We start from the raw sequence: 20,974 nt of genomic DNA, 5'->3' as shown, positions 1-20,974 counted from the left end.
AGAGAGGTCAGCGGAGAATGGCTGGACTGGTTGGAGCTAACAGAAAGGCTACAGTATCTCAGATAACCACTCTGTACTATTGTGGTGAGAAAAGCATCTTAGAATACACAACACGTCGAACCTTGAGGTGGATGGGCTACAACAGCAGAAGAGCATGTCGGGTTTCTGTAAAGAAGAGTGGGGCCAGAATTCCTCCTCAGTGATGTAAAAGACTCATTGCAAGGTATTGGCAAACATTTGATTGCAGTTGTTACTGCTGAGGGCGGCAGAACCATTTATTAGGATAGGGGCAATTACTTTTTCACATGGGTGAAATATGTTTTGAATAAATCTTTATCTTCAATAAATGAAATGATCAAAAGCTGCATCTTGTGTTTATTCGTGATCACCAATGGCGACAGTGGCAAGACAAACTCCCTAAGAGCAAGAGGAGGAAACCTTTAGAGGAACCAAGACTCAGTAGGGGAACCCATCCTGCTCTGGTCGACACCGGATACCAGAACAAGAACAAATTCTTTTAAACAAAAGCTTTTAAATATGAGGGTTTAATCTGTGAAGGATCCGCCCAGCTGTGCGTCACTCTGTGCGTCACTGAAGTGAAACCGAAAGTAACTCTTTTAGGAGCTGCGCTGTGACGGAGAGAGACAGAGGATAAACTCTCAGTGAATCTCAGTCTTCAGTCTCCTACAGGGTGAGTGACCTGCAGGCACTGATACTCAGCACTAGCGCTGATTTTAAAGCAGAGCGCTTTGTTTACCTCAGCTCGTGATGAACCGGTATGTCCGCTATGATGACGCGGCTGTAACGGCGCGCGCAGCGAAGACCCACAGAATGTTCTCTTATGGCTTTATGAGGACTGACAGGGAACTTCAGATAAAAGGGATTATTTTTCAGATGTGTGAACTAAAAAGGTTTTCTAAGGTTTTCTATACGATCCCATATAATAGGAGTGTGTAGAGAGAGAGAGAGAGAGAGAGAGAGAAAGCGGGAGAGTGAGTGTGTGTGTGTGTGTGTGTGTGTGTGTGAGAGAGAGAGAGAGAGAGAGAGAGAGAGAGAGAGAGTTTTTCCACCTTTCCACTCCCAGATTGTCCGTTTAGTCCGTCAGTTCAGTAAAATCTGAGTTTGAGCTGATTTTCTTACCTGAATTTTCCGTTCCACCTTAAATGGAGCAGCAACATCGTGGTGCTTGTACAGGCGCCAGGATGCAACACCTGCACCATTTAAGGTGGAATGGAAAATTCCGATAAGAAGCCAACCTCAGCCTGGTGAGCTCTAACAATTTACCCTCCCACCAGCGGTCCTACAGAGCATGCGCAGATCATTACAGCACAGTGATTCAGTGTTTCAGACGTTTTAATGTGTTTTACTGTGTAATTGTGTAAATTTAGTACAGATTCAACTCAATATCACTATTTACTCCCTGATAAAGTGATTTAGGCTATGAAAATATAATTAATCTTTTAATGCTGGTAACAGATTCTGATACATTGATTTACATCATCAAAATATCCTTCCTGTAGTTTTAACGCCGGTAGTGTTTTCAGATACACAGATTTACATCATCAGAATATCCTCCTATAGTTTTAATGCCGGTAGTGTTTTCTGATAAGGATAATTACATTATCAAAATATCTATTGTTTTATGTTGGGGTATCTATTAATACACACTACAGTAGGACATTTCCACAAGGTACCTTAATTTGTCTGAGCACGGGGTGCTGTGAAGATGAGCTGCCGCGTTTAAAATTTTAATTGAAATTCTTTAGTCGTTTTAACCGTCTGGCACTCTGCTTTTGGTGGTGTTCAGCCATTTCTGCTGAGTATTACTTGTGTTTTCATTTATAATAAGTACATACTTGCTTTTTAAGCAGTGCTGCATAATGTGTATCAAGTGTATCATGGTTTTTAAAGCTTATCTTTTAATCATGATTCACTGCCGCCTCCCTTTTAAGTTAAACCTAGCTAGCTTAGTCTAGTTGATTAACTAACAAAGTCACAAATGGCTTAGAGTAATGGGGAATGGGTTTGTGTTTTTAGTTGGACAATCATCAGTTGGTGTTCTCGAGTGTGTTAATGTACTGTTTTTCACCTCTCACTTTCTCTGTCGCACCTTCCACCCCACAACCCAGATTAAAAAAATAGGTTGTGGAGCATATTACAAACAAATTAGAGTTTTATTATAAATATTTGTGGTTAATTATCTTTTTCAGTTTCATCTTGGGGGACATCTTCAGCACCAAGGACAGCACTTAGATTAGTCATAGGGAATATATAGTGTAGGGAATATCTTCAAACTAGTCAAAACAGACGAGGGGGGCATCTTCAAACTAGTCATTACAGAGTAGGGGGACATCTTCAAACTAGTCATAACAAACTAGGGGGACATCTTGAAACTAGACATAACAGAGTAGGGGGACATCTTCAAAATAGTCATAACAGAGTAGGGGGACATCTTCACACTGGTCATAACAGACTAGGGGAACATCTTGAAACTCATCATAACAGAGTAGGGGGTCATTTTCAAACTAGTCATAACAAACTAGGGGACATCTTCACACTAGTCATAACAGAGTAGGGGGTCATTTTCAAACTAGTCATAACAAACTAGGGGACATCTTCACACTAGTCATAACAGACTAGGGGGTCATCTTCAAACTAGTCATAACAAACTAGGGGACATCTTCACACTAGTCATAACAGACTAGGGGGTCATCTTCAAACTAGTCATAACAGACTAGGGGGCCATCTTCAAACTGGTCATAACAAACTTGGGGGACATCTTCAAACTTGTCATAACAGAGTAGGTGGACATCTTCAAACTAGTCATAACAGAGTAGGGGACATCTAGAGTAGGGGGCATCTTCAAAGTAGTCATAACACGAGTAGAGGGACATCTTCAAACTAGTAATAACAGACTAGGGGGACATCTTCAAATACATCATACAAACTAGGGAGACATCTTCAAACTAGTCATAACAGTGTAGGGGACATCTTCAAACTAGTCATAACAGACTAGGGGGACATCTTGAAACTAGTCATAACAGACTAGGGGGGCATCTTCACACTAGTCATAACAGACTTGGGGGCATCTTCAGCACCAAGGACAGCGCTCAAACTAGTTTTGCTGGTGTCTTCTCTTGTCAGGCGGTAAATTACTGTACTAAATTTGCATTTAATAAAACTACTTCATGCTTTGTTTGTATGCACCTGTGACACTGCCACATGAAAGGTCTTTTATAGGAAATATATATGTAGCACATTACTTCAAAGAAAGTGTTTAAAACTTAAATGTCTTGCAAGGATAAACTTCCTGTGTGCTAACATTTAAAATTTGTTGAGTTTTGCTATTCGACGGCAGGTAAAAAGGGGACCAGAATAAAATTGTTTGCTGAACCATCATAGCACTGTTCCTTTAAGAACCTTCCTGGAAATGCTAGGGGTGGAGCTCCTGGGAGAAAAAAAAAACAGGAGGAGCATTTCCTGGTTAAAAAGAGAGAGAGGAGGAAGGAGAGAGACAAGATGGCGGTGTAAGAAAGAGGAAAGTTTGGTGTGTTTTGTGAGTACTGAAGGGATTAACAAACAAAAGCCACCAACATTTCCTCTTATTCCTCTACTTATGGACTGGCAGACCGGTGGACCAAGCATGTTCAAAAAAGGATTAAAAAGTGGATTAATCCTCAGGGATCTGAAAGAAGCTTGGGGATAGGCCTGCCACTGCCGGTGAGATCCAGCTGGTTTACGTTTTTTGTTCGTTTTTTGCAATGCATTGCTAAGGACTTGAATTTTTGATTAAGCATTTTTTGATTTTTTGCATTTTGGACTTGTTGGACTGTGGAGAAACTGGGAGAGGGGCATGGAATGTTGTTAAAATTTGATGGTGTGAGGGTTCTGTTTGTGCATTATAAATTGTGTATGTTTTGGCAGATACCTTTAAATGTATAAAGCATTTCTGGGTGCCAGGTTAAACAGGGTCTATTTTGGGTTTTTTGTGGGCTTGACTTTGTTGGTTTTTACTACATTAGCTCTTAATCATAAGCTGTGTATCCTCGGACTATAAATGTAACCCCTAAACTTATAATAAGTCAAGGTGATTGTTACACACCTAGTGAGTGGCTGCAATGTGTGATGCACTATACAGTAAAAAAATAAATAAATAAATAAATAAACAATGATGTCACTCATTTTACATTCAGTTGGCCCCTCCCCTTAAAACATCATTTCATAGGCCTGCTCAGAAACTCAATGCTGTGACTTCTTTTGTAGGCAGCCAGAGATTTCTGAAGCAACAGCAAGTCACTGGGTCAGTCTAAGGTAGGGTCATTCAGTAAGTATTGTAGTCATACATTACTTTCATTCATTACTTTCATACATTCATACATAAAACTAATGTTGAGTTATTAGAGATATCAGAGTTCTTCTGTTGGTTAAATAATGTCTAATATTTGTTTCATAATATAAGAAGCTGGTTCTGGAAAACTGGTTCTGGAAAACCTTTTACGATACACCGTTAAATAGTATACATGATTATATAAGGCATCGGCTCTCAAGCTTTGTCCAAAAGTTTTTTAGTGTTTTGCTGCTCAGGAAGGGCTTCTTAATACCATGGTTAGTTGAACTGGATGTGATGGAGCAGATATAATAATAAAACATGCAGCACAAGGAGCCTCCTGGACCTGGGGGAGAGAACCACTGATGTAAGGTACACTGCCATTGATCACTGTTAGGGTAGCAATGTTGTTCATCCGTCAGTCCATCTGTTAAGCTTTTGTTCATAATTCAAAGCATTTTTCCTGATCTGTGAAAAAGAAGTGTAAGGTAGCCTCTAGAATTGACTCTAGAATTTAATGTTATTAACGATGTAAATATGCAGACAAGACAAAGAATGCACAGACTTTTTTTTATACTCTATTACTACAGAAACCTACTTGTATTAAAGGATAAAGTTTAAATACACATGTAAAATTAAGCTATAAGCCACTCGAGGCTGGGCGTAACTGCAATTTTGTCATGGGGAAGGACTTTCTTAGGCACTCAAAATCCCCATTTCCATGATATAATCACAAGTGGCTTACTGCTGGTGGCCAACATAAAATACGATAAAATATAAAAACTTTCAGTAAATAATTTAAGTAATTTTTACTAATCATCAACATAAACCAGTATTTCTCCAAGAAATGTAGTTCCTTTAGAGTATGGTATCATTGCCAAACAAACATGAACTGCTGAATGAAGGGCAGATCCATCGCTGTATATCGTGGTCATTTCATGATCTTTTCAACTTTTTGTCATATAGTAATGAACATATGATAACACAGCACTGTTCAATGCAGAAACCTTTGCTTTATAAGTTCTTTTTGGTCACCAAAGCACCACCGCAAGTCTTATTTAGCACCAGTCTAATGTCGCTCCTCTTCTCAAGTGCACCATTTGGCTGTAGAGGCGAGAAAGGTTTCCTAGTGCACTATTTAGAGAGTACAGAGTCGTTTGGGATGCAGTCTGGGTTTGAAGTGACTTCTAACCGAAACTCTGACATTTGAAGTATGTAAGACATTCAAATGATATTTTAAAATCTTTTATATTGCAGTTTTACAGTGAATGATATCTCATAACTACTTTAATTAAAGCCCGTTATATTAATGATGGAGTTGTTTAGCATGTTTGCTATCTTGTAGCTTGTTAGCTAGCTGACCAGTCTAGTTCTACATAAGAAAATAAGCGGTCAGCCCCTCAATTTAAACAGGACCGGGTTCCTACTTCATTAGTTCACTCGGTGCTCCATGTGAGCAGCATTAGAGTCAAAGATAATTCATTAACAACACAAGGATTTTTCATAATGTGGCAAAGTGATACAGTGAATCCAGTTGTTATGATGCTTTTACAGACGTCCATTTTTTTAAGAATTTTACCATGGCTTCCAATGTGGCTCAGCCAATCAGATTTTAGAACCAGAATTTTCTATTTTATTAAATGTAATTTTCCTCTGTATATTGTCTGTACAGTAGGTTTCCAAAGTCAGTCCTGGGCACTCAAATGCTCACCCAGTGTGTGAGAAAACTGTTAATGTAATGCGCCAAGCAGATTCAAATGCTCGCAGATGTAAAACTCCAAGGAGGCTTTACTGATAGAATCACAATCCAAAGTCGTCGTCACAAAACAATCATGGGTCAATTCCAGGAAGCACAAAAGAAGCAAACACTCAATCATAACACCAGGTGGAATGTCCAAAAAGGGAGAGGCAAAAATGTTGTCAGGAATACAGGCAAAAGGTCAAAAATCAGAGATTGTACACAAATAATCCAAAGGGCAGAGCTAAAAGGGCAAAGTCGAGAAACAAAAGGCAAAGGTCATACACGGGAAAACATACAATGGAAAGAACGCTTAGTAGATCACGCAGTGGATACAATACCTCGCAATGTCCCTATGCTAAAGCCCGGGCTATAAACTAAACTAGAGTTTCATATGATCAAGAACACAGGTGACACCCTTTAGAATTCAGGTTAACGAGAACGCTGATAGAAGTCATGTGAGGAGTCAGGTGATCTCCCGTAGAATTCTGGGATGTTGAGTCCAGGTTAGTGTCGGCATTGGTTGGCTGTGTGGAGGTCATGTGATCTCCCAGAGGATTCTGGGCGATTGAGTCTGAATCCAACGAGGTACTCGGAGGATACGTGACAGTTAATTAGTTAATGAGTTGTTGAATCAGTTGTGCTAGATGAGTGAAGGAATAAAATGTGCATAGTGTGGGCACTCAAGGACTGGGATTCAAAACCCTTACTGTACAGCAGATCTAAAGGAGTCATTGTTCTCTTTAATGCTCTATGGCTACATTCACATTAAAGGAAGTGAAGCAGATCTGAATAAAGTCTAATCTTTTCAAAGAAGGTTTGGTCCTACATCATGTTTTTAAAAGATCACAACCCAGGAACTTTTCCCAAAAAGGGCAATTTTACCACATTATCCAAATACTCTTGTAGAAGCTGTTTTCAGGATGCTTTGTGGCAATGTGGGTATTAGTCTGGGACATTTGAGGCATATCCATAAATTCAAGGGGGGTAAACTAGAGATTCACAGCACCACAGAATTGTGTTTTTTTTTTTTCTCTGCTGGATCAAACTTTATTGTGTTGAATTATTAGTTGAGTTGGATAAGTACATGAGAAAAAGTACAAAACTGCAGTAACGCTTTTTGACACATTGTGCATTAATATTGCTTTTAGCCGGTGATGAAAAGTAAAGCAGGGTCCTAATGTTTCAGTTTTTATCATATACCTAATTCAAGTAATTCATTAACTGGTGAATGACTGTGTCAAACAAGGGAAACTGCAGTACTGAGGCAAGAGAGGTTCATTTCAGACAACACACAGCATTGTTTTAATTTATGCAGCTGCTTTTGTTTTGAGTTTTAATATCAAGTTTGTTGTTTTATATTAAATATCTCTAAATACTTGCACCACGGAACTATGCCTCACTTTTCAAAGGTACGTTTTATTTACATTTTGTTTCTATGCTTTCATTTTCAGACTGTTAATTTTTTTAAACATTTTTGGTTGAAGACATTCCAAATGCCCAGATTGTAGGTAGTAATGTAGGTGGTAAAGTACTTCAAAATTACTGACCAGTTTTTACATGTTGTACTGATAGATTGAACAACTTTGTGAAAATTATTGTGGTGTATTTTGTTTACTTTAAATATAGAAGACTCTTAGTTATTAGTGACTGCTGGTGATAGATTTTTTTCCTCATAGAGGTTTATTTAATTATTAAAAACCGATAACTAGAACTGATTATATCAGTATAATCCTGTACTGGTGACCAACAGCACTGCAGAGCTTCAGCTATTACCTGCCACACCACACCTATTTAACTCATGAAGGGCTTGATAATCAGCTAATGAATTAAATTAGATACCTGAGACTTCATTGCTGTGGGTCAACAGGCAGAGGATTAACAGACATTCATTTGTTATTTGCATTATTATTGTGTGGTTTTTTTCTAGGTGTTCTTCTGAAGTGATATCAGCAAATACAGACCATACAATGAATGATTCTGTTTTAAATTCTGTATTACCACCACATTAAAGCTTGTTTTAAATATCTTCCTGTGTCATGCCTCCTTGACACCTGGACTTAACATAATGGGATTAGGACATCCACTTTCATGTGAAGTGTTACGAAAATATTCCAAAACAACAGCTTGTCGGAATGTTGTCAGAATGGTGTGGCTGGGATTTTAAAAGAAGATTTAAAAGGTTAAGGAATGTATACGAAACTATCATGCAATATTACTGCAAGGTTCCGTAAAGGTTACAATAATTTTATGGTTACATCATGGAAATAGTTTTGGAACCATAACGCACAACCAAATGGAAAAGTTCTATTTCTGTAAAACAATCTGGGAACCAAAAAAATGTTAGCTGGGCTCTACTTACACTCTAATACCTCACTGTTTTTGTTAGGGGTTCAGGAAGTGCTGGAACCCTATTGTAATTGTTAGGACTTTTCTTCTTCTTTTTCTTCTTCTTCTTCTTCTTCTTCTTCTTCTTCTTCGCTAAAACAAATTGTGCAGACCAAACCATAAGTTATACAGACATGAAACTTAACAGTTGTCAGTAGGTAGTAGTCCCTCCCGCTCAGCAAGTATTTAAAAGCCTTAGAATTGGCCAATCACCATGAAACTTGGTACATATCTCCAGGTATGGACTCTCTACTACCAGGTGAAGTATGACAGGTATCTACCACTAGGGAGCGCAACTCATGTTATAAAACTCTTATTAAAAAGGTCTCTCTTATAAAACTCTTATAAAAAGGTCTTATTTCCTTCATATTATAAAGATAAATTTGGCATCAAAGAATGCTCTGAAGTGAGCATGATAACTTTGCAAGTAATTTACTAATTCTTATCATTTTTCTACAAATGCACATTGTTTGAATATGATCTATATTGAACTAGTCCTACAATTTACAACTTATCTCAAGTCTGGTCAGAAACTTTCAGGAGCCTGAAAGTTAATAATTATCAAATAAATCTTGACATTTCCACAAACTGTGTCTGCAAAAGGTCAATGAATCCATCTGGGCGGAGTGTTTATGACTCCATTATCTATAATTCAAACATACATCGTCTGAATGAGACCAAAATTGGTACAGACACACAAAATCATATTCTGAGGAAGCACACCAATTGTAGTCCAAACTGACCTCCAGGGGGGCTACAATATGTAATAGTATATAAAAGATGTAAAATGAGCATGTCTCTCACTCAGTTTACATTAAAGAAAAGCAGATGTTGATAAAATACTCAAGTCTTCAGACTCAACCACTTTGCCCTTAGACGTGTTTGACTAAATTGTACCGGTAATCGAAGATTGTGATTTATATATATGACAGCAGCGCTATGACAATAAGGCATTGTCTGATTGACATGGAACTTGGTACACCTGCTCAATGCCTAACATTGCAACATGTTGCAAAGTTTAGTGGGCATATGATAATAGGGGGCACTAAAACAATCATATCATATGTTGCAACATATATGCAATTTTATGACATTATAAAACAATAATTTCATGTATGTATTCCAAAAAACACAACAGATATTACTTCAGTGTCTGTCATATTATGCACTAATCGAAGAAGTCATCATTCTACTGTAGCATGTAAAAGTCATTTACGGCCAAAGTTGCCAAATCGGTTCATTAAGTTGGTATATTTGCAGCCCGTCTAACTGACTCATAAGTTAATTTGAACTATTTATTAAATGAGCATTACTGATAAGTAGACCATGAAAACAGCAACCTTTATTTATTTAAACCCTATATTTCATTGAAAATAGTACAAAAACAACATATTGAATGTTGAAACTTTTTTTTTTCAAATATATGCCCATTTTGAATTTGATGACAACAACATGTTACAAAAAAGTTGGGACGAGGGCAACAAAAGGCTGGTAAAGTTGAGTAAAGCTAAAAAAATCACCTGGTGGTGAATTACTAACAGGTCAGTAACATGATTGGGTGTAAAAAACAGTACATAATAACATTAAAAGATTCACAGAATCTGGAAATATCTCTGTATGCAAGGGACAAGGCCAAAAACCAGTATTTGCTGGCCGTGATCTTTGGGCCCTCAGGCAGCACTGCATGAAAAACAGCCATGATTCTGTAGTGGAAATCACTACATGAGCTCAGAAACACTCTGAAAAACACTGTCTGTGAAAACAGTTCGTCGCTGCATCCACAAATGCAAGTTAAAACTCTAAAATGCAAAGAAGAAAACCGTATATGAACAGGATCCAGAAATGCTGCCACCTTCTCTGGGCCGAGCTCATTTAAAAGGGACCGAAGGGAAAAGTGTCCTGTGGTCCAACGAATCAACATTTGATATTATTTTTGGAAATCAGGGACACTGTGTCCTCCAGGCTAAAAAACACTCAGCTTGTTATCAGTGCACAGTTCAAAAGCCAGTATTCATGATGGTATAGGGGGGCATTAGCGCACATGGCATGGGTGACGTGCACATCTGTGAAGGCACCATTAATGCTGAATGATATATACATGTTTTGGCAACATATGCTGCCATCCAGACGACGTCTTTTTTAGGGAAGGCCTTGATTATTTCAGCAAGACAATGTCAAACCACATTCTGCATGTAATACAGCAGCATATCTCTGTATTAAAAGAGTCTGGGTACTAAATTGACCTGCCTGCAATCCAGACTTGTCACCACTGATAACATTGGTGCATTATGAAATAAAACAATATGATAAAGGAGCCCCTGAACTGATGAGCAGCTGAAATCTTACATTAAACAAGAATGGGAAAAAAATTCACTTTCAAAACTACAGCAGTGTCTCCTCAGTTCAGAACCACTTACAGAATGCTGTTAAAAGAAGAGGTGATGAAACACAGTGGTAAACAGGCCCCCGTTCCAACTTTTTGTGGAACGTGTTGTTGGCATTAAATTCAAAATGGGCATACATTTTTCAAAAAACAATAAAATTTCTCAGTTTCAACATTTGATATGTTGTCTTTGTAGTATTTTCCTTTAAAAAATATGGTTAACATGATTTGTATATATGATTGCATTCTATTTTTATTTACATTCCTGGTTAAAGTTTATTTACATATACTAATATTTACTTACATGTACCCGTGGAGGGTCGTGGCCAAAATAGCAATGTTGGGAAAACTTGCAAAGCAAGCTTGGACCCCCGCAAGTCACCGCTTGCAGCTATATTTGTTATTATTATTATTGTTGTTGTTGTTGTCATTGTTTATTAACATAAATGAAATTTTGGACATCACTATCTCAGATTATTACTTTGTGTTTTTTAGTTTGTCTGCTTCTGTTGACATGAAATACATATTAACAAAAAGAAGAAACAGTACAAACCTCATCTACATGTTAACTCGACAGGCCTCGATATGGTCAGCAATTTTCACTGTTAGCTAAGATCTAGATAGTGTTGCACCAAAAAAAAAACCTAAAGAGAAGTCCTTGACCACAAAAGTGCCGTGGAAAAATGAACAGATGAACGAACTGAAAAGGGATTGTTGAAAGCAGAAAGGAAATGCGGGAAAAGTAAACTAACTATTCACTATGAAATACTTAAAAACCGCATTAACAACACAGTACAAACAGAGTGATGACACACTATTAACATATTAATGACAACAGACTCAAACCAAGAGATTTATTTTTAATAACTGATCGCCCTTTAAATTCTAAATTAACCAATGTTAACCAAATGTAATGATTTGGCATTCATATTTAGTAATTAATATTAAGTCACGTTTTACAACTCCAAAAGTACCAATAATAGACTCTAGTTTTATTCAACAGTGGAACACTTTAGTTTTTAAAGGATTAATGAGAGAGAACTTGGAAAGTTGTCACGTAGCTACATTTCTTCACCTGTGTTTTAGATATTATTCCAACAGCATTTTAAAGAAGTATTTGACAGACTTTGTCTAAATGTGTTGAACATTGTAAATTGTACTTTTCCAGACACACAAATAGCAGTTGAAAGGCCGTTATTGAAGAAACATACCCTTGTTTGGCCATTCTTTAACCTTCCATTTTTGAGTAAAATAACTGAAAACATAGTCTTCTCACAGCTTCATGATTTCTTAAATGAGCACAATATCCATGAAAAATTCCGGTCTGGCTTCAGAGTAAATCACAGCACTGAAACAGCGTTAGTGAAATTAGTGAGTGATCTGAGAATAAATGATGATGCAGGTCATGACTCTGTACTTGCGCTTCTGGATTTAACTGCTGCATTTACTACTATAGACCGGAGCATACCCCTATATTAGCTTGAGGATTTAGTTGTTTTTTTCTGGAAGTGTGTTAAACTGGTTCTGTACATATTTAACTGGAAGATAGTATTTGTAAGTATAGGTGAACATGTTTGAAATAAGCATGATATGCTCTGTGGTGTACCACAAGGCTCTGTACTTGATCCACTTCTATTTTCTTTGTATATACTGCCACTGGGTCAGATGATTAAGAAACATGGCATCAATATTCATAATTATGCCGATGATACACAACTATATATATCTGTAACTCCAGATGATGTCACTACACTAGACAAACTCGTAACATGTCTGTCCAGCATTGTTAACTGGTTGTATAGCAATTTTTTAAAACTTAATATAGACAGAATAAATTATAATGTGTATATATATATATATATACACTGACCCTCTACAGTGGCTCCATTAATGGTGATGGGGGTGTGCACTCTCTCTTGCTTCCTGAAGTCCACTATGGGCTTCTTGGTCTTGTCGATAATGAGAGAGAGGTTGTTCTCCTGGCAACAGAGTGTCAGGAAGCTGACCTCCTCTCTGTAGCCCTCCTCATTGTCACTGGAGATCAGACCCGCAATCGTGGTGTCATCTACAAGTGTGATGATGACATTGGAGCTGTGTCTGGCTGAACAGAGAGTACAGAGGGTGTACAGAGAGTACAAGAGAGGGCTGAGCACACAGCCCTGAGGAGCTCTGGTGTTAAGGGTCAGTGAGGAGGAGGTGATGTTGCCCATCCTTACCACCTGGCGTCGGCCCGTCAGGAAGTTCAGGACCCAGCAGCACAGAGAACTGTTCAGACCCAGATCCTGAAGCTTAATGTCGAGCCGTGAGGGCACGATGGTGTTGAATGCTGAGCTGTGGTCCACAAACAGCATTCTCACATATGGGTTCTTTTTGTCCAGATGGGAGAGGGCAGTGTGTAGAGTCAGGGCTATCAGTCAGTGGATCTGTTCTGTCTGTTGTAACTGTAGTGGGTCCAGAGTGGCCGGTAGTGAGAAGCAGACAAAGTTTCTGACCAGCGTCTCAAAGCACTTGCTTATGATGGAGGTCAGAGCAACCAGGCGCCAGTCATGTAGAGTATTAACCCTGACTGACTTTGGAACTGGCACAGTGGTGGCCAGTTTGAAGCACGCGGGAACAGCTGAGAGTGAGAGGTTAAAATGCCTATAAACACTCCTGCCAGCTGATGTGCACAGGCTTTGAGAGCACATGCAGGAATGCAGTCAGGTCTGTTATTGTATTTAGCCCCTCCCACAGGCTTCTTGTGTTGGTGGTGTTGAACTGTGACTCCACTTTAGCCCTGTACTTGCGTTTGGCTGCTCTTATGTTTTTTTACGGAGAGCATAGCTGGCTTTTTTATGCTCATCCGTGGTTCCTGATTTAAAGCAGCGGTACGCAGGTTCAGGGCTGCCCTGACCTCACAGTTGAGCCATGGTTTCTCATTGGGGTAAACACAAACTGTTTTTGTGGGCACAACATAACACAGTCTGCATATTCGTCAATCTTATTGTTTGACGCCTTGCAGAACATCTCCCAGTTTACGTCATCAAAACGATCCTGGAGTGCAGAATCTGATTGGTCTGACCAGCAGCGGACCTCTCCAGTGATCCAGCGTGCATGATTTTCGTGTGCTGCATGAGATGTGTTGGAAGTACTTTGGAGCGACTTCCCTAAAGTTTGCTTTGTTAAAGTGCCCAGTGACAATAGAGGCAGCCTCCAGGCACGCAGTCTCCTGCCTGTTAACAGCCCTGACTCAGATTGTGAGGGATCATTCAGGCAAAATTCCACACGGCTGTACCATGCATCACAGTCAACTTCAAATACAGAACGAGAAACACTTCCAGAGAAAGGCTTCAACTTTTCAATGGAACTGGTTTAATTCATGACCTCACCACATTTAAAAATGTACTCCACGTTAACACGCTGAACCTCTGGAGGTCTGATTTGGCTTGCAGGTAAGGATTTTCTCCAGGTTAACAAAGGGAGATTTTGGGACATTTTAGTTGAGACTCTACACCATCTGAACACAGGGTTGGGTTGCAGTGAATGGCATAGGTTGATGTTCAGTTTTTAAGGGAAGTATTTTGCAGTCTAGATGGCTTTCTTGGTCTTCAGCTTGTGCCCCATGTTCAAATGAATCCTTAAGCCAGGCTAACTTCTCTGTCAAAACTTTTTCAAATGGTCTGCCACTTCTTTTTGCCAAGTCTTTGAGTTCTGTTAAGTAAGTGGTAGTGGCAGAGGTGCCAATGTCACTTATATAAACACTTACAAGTCGGTGGATTTGAGAAATGATTTCTGGGTCTGCATTGCAAGATCTGGAGTAAGATAAGTACTTAATCTCGAGTTCTCTAACTGTAGCATCATACTGAAATTCAGCAATGACCTTTTCTTCTTTGTTAGAGGTAGGTACTTCAATCAATCTCTCTACAGATCCAAATTGCTTAAAACAATACAAATTGCTTCAAAGACTTTGTTGTCTGCCTCAGTGTGTGTGAGCCCACTGACTTAAACTGCATTTAGAACTTTTACATGCTTCAACTCCATGACTTCCATTTTCAAACATCAAAATCACAAGTTCAAAGGATCTGGCTCAAACGTGAAAGCTCTACTATTTATGTTCAAGTGTGAGTAACTCCAGTTAGCCAGTTACTATATTCAACCACTGCAAATGCACAAGGATAAATCACAGTTTGGTTGTGTGTTCTGTACAGTGTGGGTGTGTCATGCAGAAAAACAAGAATACAAATACAAAAAAGGAAACATTTTACTTTGACTTTTTTACCATTCGTTCCGGGTGTAATCATAACTTGTTCACAATCTCTTTTTTTATACACATTTCTTTATGTTGCATGAACAACAGTGGGAGGTTTAGAGGGAGAACTTTAGAAAACTAAAACAAGAACAACTACTAGTATTGACTCATTTTCCGAAAGTGAGAACCTCTTACAATACAAAAAACAACAAAAACATTAGCAATGAGAGGGTTTACTGAATAATGCTGACAGTAGTGCAGATGTTGAACTTTTATTTTATTGTCAGAACATCTGTTGTTTAGATGTAGGTGATTTCTTATTTATTGATCTTTATGTGTCTTTTTAGGATTCCTGTTGTAGTTGAGTGATGCAGTCCTGTAGCTCTGCACACTGTGTCCTGATCTTACTGATCACACTCACTACTGGTAAGTTCTGGCTGATTCCTGTTTGTTTAGTTGTTCTGAAAGGTCACTTTGGATCAATGACAGGTTCAGAATTTGATGTACTCCTGTGGTCAGTCTTTTCTCCAGTATCTATACAAATAGGCTGCAGCTCAAATATTATTTTATAGAAGTTCTTCTGGAGAGCCAGTCAGATGAGGATCCATAACCCATATCATACAACCTACTAATGCATTATAATTTCTCATGTTGGACTCTTCAGAGTTTTCAATGATTTTTGGGTTACCATGGTTAGAGAAACAATCCCCTCATTTTTTTGGTCTGACCAAGAGTTTTTGTCAGCATTTGGTCAGCATGTTGTCAGGATAGTTATTTGCATTATCTTACTTTCTACTATCCTACATTCCTACGTTACACTACCATAGAAACTCTGATACCCCTATTCATTTTACCCCCAAATACCAAGACCTTAACTCAAAAACGCATCGTTTCCTCCTCATCACCCCTATTCCGGCACTATTGACCTCACTGAGAGTGTTGCTTTTTCAAAATCACAAGTCAATCCTTTCACTCGAGGAGAGGGCTATGGAGGAGTATATCCAAGAAGCCCTTAACCAAAGTTTTATCTGTCCTGCTGCAGCTGGCTTCTTCTTTGTCAAAAGTACATAGATTATAGAAAATACCTTTTACCTCTCATTCCCATCGCATTGGAACAACTCAGAGGAGCCAAGTTTTTCACAAAACTTTACCTCAGAAGCTCCTGCAACCTGGCTAGGTTTAAGCGAGTATGACAAATGGAAGACTGCCTTCGTCACCACTAGGGGGCACTATGAGTATTTAGTCATGCCATTCAAGCTCTCTAATGGCCCCTCCATCTTCCAGGCTTTCATTAATGACACTTTGCGAGCCATGACTGATGAATTCATTGTCTCTTACATCGATGATATTCTGATATATTCTCTGGATTATGAGACCCATGTTAAACAAATACATGTATGTCAAGGGAGTGAAAAGTGAATTGTCACACCTGTAGTCCACAACTCTCCACTTACCAATCACAACCAAGACTTCAACTCCCAGATTCCCTCTGGGGAACGCGTGACTCTGACAACACATCATCAACCAATCACAGACTACCTGTCCATTCAGACTCACCGATCAGTGATTTTATTCCACTTTGTTCATTAAAGTCTCTAACTCTGGTTTTTGCCACAAGCATCTGGTCCACACTGTTATACTATTAAATTTATATATTATAAATCTGTTTCTTCTACAAATGGTAACAATAATTATCCAATAATTTAACTTAACCATTTCTTAAACTGTTAATAAACCAATCCTTAACTCTCCTTTTCTTATTCTCTTTTTCAGTGTCTGTATCAGCTGTTCCTCTAGTGAAGGTGAAGCTCAATGAGACGGCTACTCTGTCCTGCTCTGAGAGATGCTCTGGTTTGGTCAGATGGACTGTATCCCATAAACCCAGTGATGTTCTGGCTGAGTGTGATCAGACTTCATGCAGATCAGTGAGGGAGGGATATCAGATGATCCATGATCAGTACCTGAAGGGAAATTTCTCCCTCATTATCACTGAAGCTGATCTCAGTAAGACCAACACATACACATGTGAGTGTGGTAATTCAGAGATCTGTGATGTGCACCTTCAGGTTGAAGGTAGGTGTTTCTGTTTTCTTCACTGACTGTTATTAACAGAACTCCAGTGATTTAGATGCAGTGCTTTATTTCAAATCTGTGCTCAATAAAGTTCTTGTTTGTTTATTTATTTTTCTCATCCTTACTGTTCCTGAATTTGGACATTTTGGATCCAGTGGAAGGGACAAATAACAGCAGAGATACTGATGAAACATCCCATGGTAAGATCTGTTCAGTAAAGTGCGACTCACTAAGGCTACATTTACACAGCAGGTAAAAGTGGCCCGAATCTGATTGCATGAATTCCGATCTGGTTGTTCAGACCGAGTCGCATTGCCGCAGATCGGATATGTATCGGATTTCTGTACCACATATGAAAGCGTCTCAAATCGGAATTGAAAATGTCAGATTCAATGTGTTTTTTGCTGTTCACACTGACACGCTGACACACATCTGTGTCACATTTGAGGAAAAAAATCGGGCCACTTTTACCTGCTGTGTAAACGTAGCCTAATAGGGCCACTTCTAGCCTTTTCTAGCAATCCAAACTCAAAGTCGGTACACACAAGCAGAAGGTTTAAAACAAGAGAATCAGAACAGGACAAAAGGTCAACACTAGAATCACAGTCATAAAGAGAAAACGTGTCGTACACAGAGTAGCAGAAAAAAACAATAGAAATGCTCGGTATGCACATTCATGTGACGATACTTTGCAAAGAAACTGGACTAAAGCCCAGGCCTATGTACTAAACTAACAAACACATGAAATGAGGAACAGGTGTGTATAATTATTAGAGTCCTTGTCATGTGATGCAGCGAGGGGTTCTGGGAAACATAGTCCTGAGGGGCAGGGTTGGCTGTAGGCTCAGCCTGAGCAGAGGAAGGCGTGACAGTTTCTAGCTAATTCTAGTATGTTTAGTTGTTTCGAAAAGCTCACTTAGGATCAACATTAGGTAGGGAATCTAATGTTCAGATTCAGATTAATTTGTCGTTCTAAAACAAGAAGGAAATTAAATGAGGTACTTAGGTCCCAGCTATGTAGCAGCAATAATAAATTAAGAGGAAAATGCACAAAACAACATTTAAATTAAATAGGTAAATGAACATAAAAATATATGTATAATTGTAAAGTAAGTGGTATGAATAGAAATTAAACTATGAGAATCTAAATGTAAACAAAGTGGGCAAGAGTGCAAACTGCAGCAGTGCTGCTAACCCTAACGCCTGCTCTGAAGGCTGATGCATCACCAGACCTTAATGTGGAGTCCAGGGTTTTAAGCAGAGAACAGACCTCTGCATATAGCCGGGGATTCTGGGTGAATGGTAATTATTTTTGGTGGTGGTACATTTGCCTATGTAATCAAAGACAGATTATGCAAACTCCTCCAGGTCCACCTCTGCAGTGTGTGTTGCAGTGTCACTGGACCACAAAATGATAGTCTTTAGCGATGAAACTTTGGTAAAATGTCTATCAGAATGGCAAGATTGAAGTCTCCCACAATCAGGGAGAGTGCCTCCGACTGCTTGTTTTGAACTGAGCAGATGTTATCATAAAATTCCCTGAGCAGATCATTAGCATTTGGGGGGCTCATTAACAGTTTGTGCAAAAAACACAACAGTGCCTCATCTCCTAATGAACGCTCAGTCTCACTCAATCCAGATCCATTTTGTTAGCCAGTGAGCAAACATTGGCCAGAAAGAGTGATGGAATTGCTGGCCTGTTTGTGTTAGCCAGGCTGAACTGGAGAATTTGAACACAAAGCACCATCATGGTTCCAGTTCTACAATATTTATAATTAATATTTATATTTCACAATATTTATTCTGTTTAAAGTTTCGGTTTTCTGCTGTTTATTTGATTTAATGAAGAAATAAATAAGTAGAATGTACATAGTAGAAATGTATTACCATTTAAGATGTTAATACTCAACTAAATGTAATCAAACCAGTATATATTTATTTTTTTCAACAAATAGTAACAATTTAACCAGCATTTTAACTTATTTTGTTACTAAACTGACTCTTAACTTACCTTTTCGTATTCTGTCTTTCAGTGCCTGATTCACATTCTTCAGTGAAGGTGAAGCTTCATGACTCCGCTACTCTGCGCTGCTATGAGAGATGCTCTGGTTTGGTCAGATGGACTGTGTTCAGTACACCCAGTGATGTTCTGGCTGAGTGTGATCAGACTTCATGCAGATCAAAGGAGGAATATCAGATGATCCATGATCAGTACCTGAAGGGGAATCTCTCTCTCACCATTACTGACGCTGATTACAGTAAGAGGACTTCGTACACGTGTGACTGTGATGGTAAAGATCTCTGTGATGTGGCCCTAAAGATTGAGGGTAAGTGATCATCTGTTTCCTTCGCTGAGCATTACTGCCTGAACTCCAGTGATTATTATTCTAGGTTTAGTATCAGAATTGTAGTCAATTGATGAAGTTCTTGATTGTTTTTCTCCTCAGCTGTGAATACTCTAGTTCAGATAAAAGCAGGAGAATCTCTAGTGCTGAATTTGGACATATCAGATCCAGTGGAAGTGATTTATAACAGCAAAAGAACATCTGGAGGACTCGGTGGTCAGTTCTGTACAGTGAATGGACGCTCACTACGGTGTAAAACAGAATATAAGCACAGAGTGTCACTAACATCTGATCTGGTGCTGAGAGAAATGAAGCCGTCTGATAGTGGATTTTACACCATCCGAGATGCCAAGAATAAAGAGGACATTCATATCTACACAGTGATCGTCCAAGGTATGAATTTTCTGTGATTTCTGTATTTCTGGAAGTGTATTCCTTATGAATTTGGGTTCAGGGTTGTTTAAGTAGTGACTGTTATCTTTCACAAGTGAAATAAATGAAGTTAATAAAGTTGCATATTTTGAACGTCATGGATTGGAAAACTCCATCCTGTTTCGACAGATGTAATTCTGTAAGTTTGCTAGTGTAGATAATAGAGAGTTCAGGTCCAGTCCTGCAACCTCTGCACTGCATAATTGTGGTTTTCCTGGTTAAAATACCTGAGATTATTAGCTAATTAATCCCTTCTTGAGCCGAACGAGGTGCGAACAGCAGAGAAAAACACTAAACTATACAGAGCAGGGGCTCCAAGCCTGGACTTTGAAAACACTCAATTAAAGGTCTGTGTAGTCTCTCGCTATTGCATCTGTCGCGTCTTGCAGGTGAATCATTCACAAAACTAAATTAAAGGCATCGCACAGTCACTCTCTGATTCGGTCCTCAAAATGGTGGCAACTATACTGTGTGACGTCACGCAAAACGCGAGAATTGAAATTCCTTTGTTTTGATTGTACTGTTATTCCTATTGATGCTATTCAGCTGTTTTTTGTGTTTGTGAGTCTTTAGTGTTGTATGTTATACCCAGGTTCATACTTGTATACTTATTTGTACTGTGGGGCATTTGCTGAGCGGGACAGCACGAGCAGAAGAAAGTTCAGTTCAGGACTTTTATTAAGTCTAACGACGTAAACAGTCAACAAAAGAAATAAATAATTTCTCAAAAGAGGACACATAGTCTCTTTAAAAGCATTTAAGAAGCGTTGTCTCTCTCTTGACTGTTGATGGGAGTGGCGGTTCAGCTTAGAGGCAAGTTGGCCCAGGGAATAAGGCAGGCTTAGTTTCCTGTAAAAGTAGAGAGAGAGAGAGAAAGAGAGAGAGAGAGAGAGAGAGAGAGAGAAGAAAGAAACAAAAGAGGCGTTAGTTCAGCCACAGGCATCGGAATGGGAGCCACTCACCCGACTGATCCTCTGACGGCTCTTTATATGGGGCTGGCTCTGTCGAGGTGAGCAAACACAGCTGTTGAAATCAACGATCGCCAGACTTGCTGTATTTG

The 20,974-nt window shown here is 38.9% G+C and overlaps 1 protein-coding gene across 1 annotated transcript; it reads left to right on the top strand.

Annotated features, from left to right (window-relative positions):
* Positions 1–140: 140 nt before the first annotated feature.
* On the top strand, positions 141–19,875 carry LOC118800342 (the record flags this gene model as incomplete). The annotated part of the gene is made up of 6 exons (XM_036560542.1): positions 141–691; positions 15,412–15,490; positions 16,838–17,137; positions 17,293–17,337; positions 19,171–19,464; positions 19,585–19,875. Coding segments are annotated over exons 2-6 (988 nt in total), but the record flags the coding sequence as incomplete, so codon positions are not given.
* Positions 19,876–20,974: the final 1,099 nt, after the last annotated feature.

This window comes from Colossoma macropomum, unplaced genomic scaffold (genome assembly GCF_904425465.1).
Source record: "Colossoma macropomum unplaced genomic scaffold, Colossoma_macropomum, whole genome shotgun sequence".
In the NCBI taxonomy this organism is placed as follows: Eukaryota; Metazoa; Chordata; class Actinopteri; order Characiformes; family Serrasalmidae; genus Colossoma; species Colossoma macropomum.
The sequence above is the reverse complement of the archived record's forward strand: the minus strand, read 5'-3'. Positions and strand labels throughout refer to the sequence as shown.